Source organism: Arachis hypogaea, chromosome 13 (genome assembly GCF_003086295.3).
Source record: "Arachis hypogaea cultivar Tifrunner chromosome 13, arahy.Tifrunner.gnm2.J5K5, whole genome shotgun sequence".
In the NCBI taxonomy this organism is placed as follows: Eukaryota; Viridiplantae; Streptophyta; class Magnoliopsida; order Fabales; family Fabaceae; genus Arachis; species Arachis hypogaea.
Genome location: NC_092048.1, coordinates 131,881,562 through 131,888,572, shown reverse-complemented (window position 1 = coordinate 131,888,572; position 7,011 = coordinate 131,881,562). Strand labels below are relative to the sequence as shown.

General features: G+C 35.4%; 2 protein-coding genes across 2 annotated transcripts; one reads left to right on the top strand and one right to left on the bottom strand.

Moving 5' to 3' along the window:
- The first annotated feature begins 341 nt into the window (after window positions 1-341).
- On the top strand, window positions 342-3,434 carry LOC112733618 (protein DA1-related 2). The gene is made up of 12 exons (XM_025782641.3): window positions 342-673; window positions 866-1,032; window positions 1,112-1,199; window positions 1,281-1,401; window positions 1,509-1,644; window positions 1,736-1,819; window positions 1,902-2,021; window positions 2,099-2,311; window positions 2,410-2,472; window positions 2,568-2,683; window positions 2,757-2,815; window positions 2,905-3,434. The coding sequence occupies exons 1-12, from the start codon at window positions 622-624 to the stop codon at window positions 3,240-3,242; spliced, it is 1,557 nt and encodes a 518-aa protein (XP_025638426.1). The 5' UTR covers window positions 342-621; the 3' UTR covers window positions 3,243-3,434.
- Window positions 3,435-3,540: 106 nt separating this feature from the next.
- LOC112733617 (protein NRT1/ PTR FAMILY 5.6) lies at window positions 3,541-6,232 on the bottom strand. The gene is made up of 4 exons (XM_025782640.3): window positions 5,949-6,232; window positions 5,657-5,874; window positions 4,913-5,457; window positions 3,541-4,472 (listed from the first exon to the last, which is right to left on the bottom strand). The coding sequence occupies exons 1-4, from the start codon at window positions 6,094-6,096 to the stop codon at window positions 3,641-3,643; spliced, it is 1,743 nt and encodes a 580-aa protein (XP_025638425.1). The 5' UTR covers window positions 6,097-6,232; the 3' UTR covers window positions 3,541-3,640.
- Window positions 6,233-7,011: the final 779 nt, after the last annotated feature.

The following is a 7,011-nucleotide window of genomic DNA, read 5'->3' as shown; positions in this document are numbered from 1 at the left end:
CCAAATTCAAACCTTCAAGCATATCATGGATCACTTTAACCCTCTAAACACGTTACTTTTTTTTATATTCGATTAAAATATATTTGTACCACTCATTTTTTTCCCATACGTGTAGATATATTTTTTTTTAATTGTCCATGGTATTTTTCAATTTGACAGGTTAATAATTAATCCGTCGCGAATTATAGTTCTATTTAAGAGTCTGCAGCTTGCTTAAGCTGATGAATGAGTTGACTGATCGACTAACCCAAATTAATTTTATAGAAGATGATTTTTTCTGAAATAAAAGTAGCATGATATTTAGAAAAAAAAAGGAGTGATGTTATTACCCGTTAGAGTTTGATTGTGTGGAATCCAGCGTAAGTTAATATTCTGGTTCGATGAGGAAAAAGAAGCTATCCTAGCTTTCTGCCATTCTTTCTTTGTTCATTTACTTTACAAGCGAAGAATCTCTTCTGCCCTGTGCCACTTCCCCTCCTCCTGAGATTCCTCTCTTGTTTCTCTCACCCTCTTTTCCCCACTATTAACCATCTCTAATGCACCCTTCTCTCTCTATCATTGTCTTCCTTTTCCATCCTTCTTCAGGGCTCTAACATACATAACAAGCTTCCCTTCATCCTTATGGCTTCTCCTTCTTCTGATATCAACCATCTTTCACACCCTTGCATATATGGTACTCTTTCTCTATTACACTTTCATCTTCATTTTGGAAAGTTTTGAATAACCCCACCAGCTACTTTTTCAACTTTAAGTCCTTTTGGTTTTGCTGAATGGATATGCGAATTTGATTTGTTAAAGCATGTAAATATAGTATAATGATAATGGATTAGAATTAACTGGTGTTGTATGATTTGGTGGGAAGCAGGGGATTTTGTTTCTTCATATTCAGAGAGAAAGTCTGGGTTTATGAAATGGTTTGGTAAGATTTTCAAAATTGGATCATCAAGTAGAGGAAGGAGTGATAGTAGTGGTCGTCATCTACAGCAGCCTGCAGAGGAAAACATGGTTTGGCGAGCACCTTCTAGATCATTGGTAAACACCACCATTTCTTTGTTACCATACCAAAACATTCATTTATGTACTTGTTGATGACATTGTTGTTCTTGATTAGGATGACCGTGCTAGATCCCGGAAGGATGAAGAGGATTTGAACCGAGCAATTGCACTTTCTTTAGGTGAAAATTTCAAGAGACCAAATGGTAGGTACTAGGTACTGCTGAAGTTTCTTATTGTGAAATTGATCAAATTCTAAAGCCCCTTTTCCCCACTTGCTCAACAAGGTTATAGATGGCACACAGGCAGTGATGATATTGATGATTACTCAAAGGCCCTTCAGGATCGCATGCACTCATCTGCACATCCTCCATATACACCTGCACCTTTATATCCCAGAGGATATAGGTCTAATAATCTTGCATTACCATCTCCATATCTGCTTTCAAAGATGAATCAAGTGTGTATATATCAGAAAATGTGATTGCATATGTTTTCAATGAATGTGCATGCAGTTTGGCAAATGTAAGAATATGTGGAGGGTGCAATCAGGAGATACTATATGGAAATTGTTTGGGATGGATGGATACTTATTTTCATCCAGATTGCTTCCGTTGTCACTCTTGTCGCCACCCTATTACTGAACGCGAGGTAAGTTCATCCTTTTAGGATGGATTTGCATATACATATGTAATTATATATGCTTATCTTATTCATGTCTTGTTCTTTTTTTCTTTTTAAGTTTTCTTTGTCAGGGAGCCGTCCATATCACAAGACTTGTTTTAAAGAGTTAACACACCCTAAATGTGAAGTTTGCCATCAATATGTAAGACTAATTCATCTGGAATGATTTTACATTCTACTCATTGTATATATATGCACTTGGTTCTGATATATTTCACTCTCAGATTCCAATAAATGCAGCTGGTTTGATTGAGTATAGGTGCCATCCCTATTGGTACCAAAAGTATTGTCCATCACATGAGTATGATAATACAGCTCGCTGTTGTAGTTGTGAAAGATTAGAGGTACTCACTTCACTCTTGATTTCAACAACTTTTCCAACTTGTTTCCTTTCTCTGATCCTTTGTTTTCCATCTCAAAGTCGCGGAACGAAAAGTATTATAGACTGGACGATGGACGGATTTTGTGCTTCGAGTGCATGGAATCTGCTATAACGGATACTGGTGAATGCCAGCCTCTATACCATGCCATCAGAGATTATTATGAAGGGATGAACATGAGAATAGATCAGCAAGTTCCTATGCTTCTTGTGGGTAGAGATGCACTTAATGAAGCCATTGTTGGGGAGAAGAATGTAAAATTAACTATCAGAATTCACTCTTTTCTTTTTTTTTTCTCAATCATAGAATTAATTTAAGTCCTCTTACTCTATTTTCATTTATCTTCTTGCAGGGTTTCCATCATTTGCCTGAAACAAGGGGTTTGTGCCTCTCAGAAGAGCAAACTGTCACCAGTGTATGTTTAGAAACACTTGCTTGTTTATGGTTTTATCTTATTAGAATGTGTTTATCAATCTCTACTAATCATGATTTTGTTACTATTACTTTCAGGTACATAGATGGCCAAGAATGGGAGGGCATAGATTCATAGGAATGAGAACTCAACATCAAAAGCTGACTAGAAAATGTGAAGTTACAGCTATTCTTGTTCTTTATGGTCTTCCAAGGTAATTAACAAAATCATACATACACATATTGGACAACCTTGTAACAGTTGTTGACACTATTCACCTGACACAGGTTACTCACAGGTGCTATCCTAGCCCATGAGTTGATGCATGCTTGGTTGAGACTTAAAGGTAACATTATTCAACTTAATTGATTCTCATTATTACATGATGTGATGTTCATATGATAAAATCATCACTTGCCTTGACATCAATCACAGGTTACCGGAACCTTGATGCGGAAGTAGAGGAAGGTATTTGTCAGGTTCTATCATACATGTGGCTTGAATCAGAAGTGATGCCAGGGTCTAGTAGATACATGCCATCAACATCATCAGCATCTTCATCTTCTTCCTACTCCACATCATCATCATCATCAAAGAAAGGAGCAAGGTCTCAAGTTGAGAACAAGTTAGGAGAGTTTTTCATGAACCAGATAGCCAATGATTCGTCACCAGCATATGGAGGTGGGTTTAGGTCTGCAATTGAAGCAGTTAATAAGTATGGTTTGCGTTGTACCTTGGATCATATTCGTTTGACTGGTCATTTCCCACTGTAATAAGTTAAGAGAGGATGAACATGAACATGAACATGCATGTTGATGTATTGTATGAGTGAGTGGGAATGCAGTGTTTGAAGTTTGATGTAGAAGCTGGTTTGGACAGTTAGTCCCTCTTGTTATTTCAGGGTGTTCCTATAACTATAGTCCAAATTCAGATAATAATATTCATGCTTCATTCCCTTGTTTCGATTTATGTCTCTTCTTTATTCTACTAGTGATGTTGGCATATGTAGAGAAGATTCAGACTCACATTCACATTCTTATAAAAGCAAGTTTACTTGACAAGATGATAAGATTAAAGCTAGAAGTATGTGTAATAGATTTATTAGATCACAATCCTTGATAAACTTAGAAATTGGTACACTTAATAATGAGTAGTTCTCTCATTCCATGACTCATGGAATGATCTCAACTCCATCATTTGGCAATGTTCTCCTCTGCACAGTCTTATAAGTATACCTTCTTGCCAACAACAGAAACAGACACAAATTCAAACCGTTTATAACTGCCAGCATCCAATAAAACCTATCCAAACGGCTTGAATTTATGTCCTTCCCAATCCAAGCCTTACCATCTTTTCCTGTGACATGGTCCACAATTATGATCAGAAAACTGCTCACGAAGCTTCCAATTCCAATCACACTAAGATACAATGCCATTCCCAAACTCCTCATTGAATCAGGTACTTGGTCATAGAAATACTCTTGCAAACCAACTAAGGAAAATGAATCTCCAAATCCAAGTAACAAGTATTGTGGTATCAGCCAGAAAACACTACTAGTAGTGTTTTTCTCTGCAGCTCTTAGCCTCTTTGCTTCAACTAATGCTGCAACAACCATAACTATGACTGTGAATGTTAGGCCAATGCCAATCCTCCGAAGGATGCTGATCCCTCTTTCGTTCCCAGTGACTTTTCGCAGAACCGGAACAATGATCTTGTCATAAATTGGGACTGCTACTAAGGTGCCGAAAGCCGCGAACGAGGCAATGGAAGCTGGAGGGATTTTGAAACTGTGGGTTATGTTTAGGTTCATAGCAGCTGCTTGCTTCACAAAGAGTGTTGAGCCTTGTGCTACACAGATTCCAACTGTTACTGAAGTTAGCCAAATGGGGATAACATTGAGAAGAAGCTTTGTCTCTTCCACTCTTGTCACTGTTGCTAATCTCCATGGATTCTCTTTCTCCTCACTGTTTTTGTCTTCTATTATTGCAGCCTTGTCAAGAAACCTATTCATTGAATTAATGAATTTCAGTATTAATTTAAATCCAATCAACATTGATAGGTTCAACTCTGTCCTTCTTTGTAAAATTGACATTCATTAGAAATTAGCACACATGTATGTTCTATTGATTCAAATCAAGAGTAAACATTCAATTTAATCCTAAAATTTCAAGCTAGCTTAATTTTAATCTCTGATAAGCCAATTGTTAGTTATTTAGTTAACCTTCACTATTTTGTTGACGTGTCATGTTAATGATAGGTGGCATGACACATTCTTGGTCTACTAATAGTGATGATTAACTAAAAATTGATTGACTAAAAGCTACAATGATCTACAAAATATAACTTTGACAAAATAATAAAGCACATTTATAATTTTTAGGGACAAAATTGAACTTTTTTGTAACAATTGTAAGTATAAGATGTTAGTGTGATAGTGTGATACCTAAGTCTGCTAGTATGGCTTAGAAGCCTCCCTTGGGACTTGTCTGACTTTGGAACTTCATACAACAGAGAAGCACTTGAAGGATTGGTTAAGTTCCTTTTCCTTATGGCTGCAACTATGACCTGCAAAACTTGGGTTAAAGGGTTCCCTTCTGGTCTCCTATACCTGTAAAATGGCTTCCCCACATAAAATGCAATCACAGTAAGAGCCATAAAAATAGTGAGTATAAGGCCTGCAGCTCCCCAACCAACATAATCTTGAACATAGACAATCACAGTTGCACCAAGCAGCAATCCAAAGCACAGTGCAAAGTTCCACCAGTTGAAGAAAGACATCTTCTTCTTCCTATCTTCCGTGTTATCGTCGTCGAATTGATCGGCTCCAAAGCTCTCCAAGCATGGCTTGTATCCACCAGTGCCTAGGGATATACAATACAAGGCAAGGAAGAAAACCACTTCATGAACCTTCCTAGGCTTTCTACATATGCTACTTTTGCATGGCTTGAGACTTGGTATGAATTGAGACATTGTCAGCAAGCATAAACCCTGTTGCATTTCATGTATACACAAAAAAAAAAAAAAAAAATCCTATGTATCAAATTGAGTATTATGTTTTCTGTATTTCTTAAAAGACTATAAACAGTGACAGAAAATATTTATCTTTGTCTCAGAGACTAAAGTAACATAATGTTACTTGGTTATAATTGAAATACTTTGCACATAGATAAGAAATTTAAAGATTTACCATGAGGTATACAAAGGAAGAAAACAGAACCATAAGAAAACGGCCAGTGTAGGCATCAGCAACAAATCCACCTATAAGAGGCATGAGTGTTGATGTCCCTGTCCAATAATTTACATTCTTTGCTGCTGTGTTAAGATCTTCATGAATCACTTTAGTTAGGTAGGAGATGAGATTAGTGGCTATTCCAAAGAAGCTTATCCTTTCACTAAACTCAATTGCTGCACCAAAATTGAAACATCTTAGTTAAAGGAGTAGACAATTTTTGTCATAGTTTTTGGTTCATATATCTTACTGAGCACAAAGAGAGAAGCTTTCCATGCACCAGTGGAAGCTCGGAGAGGAACTCTTCCTTTGTAATCTTTAGATCCATCAAGCACCCATTTCTCTTCTTCTTCTTCTTCTTCTTTTTCTATCTTTCTCTTCTCCATTTCTTGCTCCATTTCTACTACTATTTGCTAATGAATGAGTAAAAGGAGCCTCACCAGTCACCAGTATGCTATGTTAAATAGAAAAATAAAAAGGTGATTTATGTATGTATTGTGTGGTTGTTGGATTCATTAGTGGCATTTAAATTCATAGTTGTGAAGTGGAAATGTCAAAACACTATTTTCTGCATTAGAAACAGCAGCATAATTAGGTGTACTTCTTGTCAACCAAATTAACACCACGGAAAAAAAATTAATTGTAGCATTAACTATTATAAGTGGTCACTAGCTACCATCTCATTTTGTCTAACGGTCATGATTCTTTTTCAACATGTTAATATCAAAAATTTTATTTGTATATTAAAATTAGCTACTAATAAAATTAGTTATTATGTATTTATAAATATACATTTAATGTATAAATAATATATATAATTTAATTTATTTTTAATATATATTTTATACTGATAATTAATTTTAATAGCTAATTTTGATATACACCTAATATAAGTGTTAAAATATCTATCTCTCCTTTAACTACTTTATTGAATTAAGAAATAGTACCATTAAAATATATTAAAATTAATTAGCATTTAATTAGATTTTTTTTTGGTGACTAGCATTTAATTAGATTTAGCATATTTAGTTATATATTTATTATAAAATATTACGTTTTTATTATTTTGATTCTCTTAACATCTATAAATACTTTTATAGATTAGATCATTACACACAATTTAAATACATACAAATCTTTTCTCTATTATTCTGTCTTATCTTTTTAACAAATACAAAGAAAGTCATGTAAAGAAAGGCTATTAATAGGGGTGGCAATGGGTAGAGTAGGGTAGGGTTTGGACTTTGGAGTCAACCATAACCCTACTCGCGGGTTGAGAATATCTCAATCCTAATCCTACCCGCTCTTAACCC

What these genes read in the sequence shown, in the direction of transcription:
- LOC112733618 (XM_025782641.3), top strand. Translation starts at nt 622, where the DNA reads ATGGCTTCTCCTTCTTCTGATATCAACCATCTTTCACACCCTTGCATA. An exon ending in TTATATCCCAGAGGATATAG is followed by an intron (nt 1,402 to 1,508) that starts GTCTAATAATCT and finishes ATGTGCATGCAG; the next exon opens with TTTGGCAAATGTAAGAATAT. An exon ending in ACCCTATTACTGAACGCGAG is followed by an intron (nt 1,645 to 1,735) that starts GTAAGTTCATCC and finishes TTTCTTTTTAAG; the next exon opens with TTTTCTTTGTCAGGGAGCCG.
- LOC112733617 (XM_025782640.3), bottom strand. Translation starts at nt 6,096, where the DNA reads ATGGAGCAAGAAATGGAGAAGAGAAAGATAGAAAAAGAAGAAGAAGAA. An exon ending in AGCTTCTCTCTTTGTGCTCA is followed by an intron (nt 5,875 to 5,948) that starts GTAAGATATATG and finishes ATTTTGGTGCAG; the next exon opens with CAATTGAGTTTAGTGAAAGG. An exon ending in CTTCCTTTGTATACCTCATG is followed by an intron (nt 5,458 to 5,656) that starts GTAAATCTTTAA and finishes GAAATGCAACAG; the next exon opens with GGTTTATGCTTGCTGACAAT.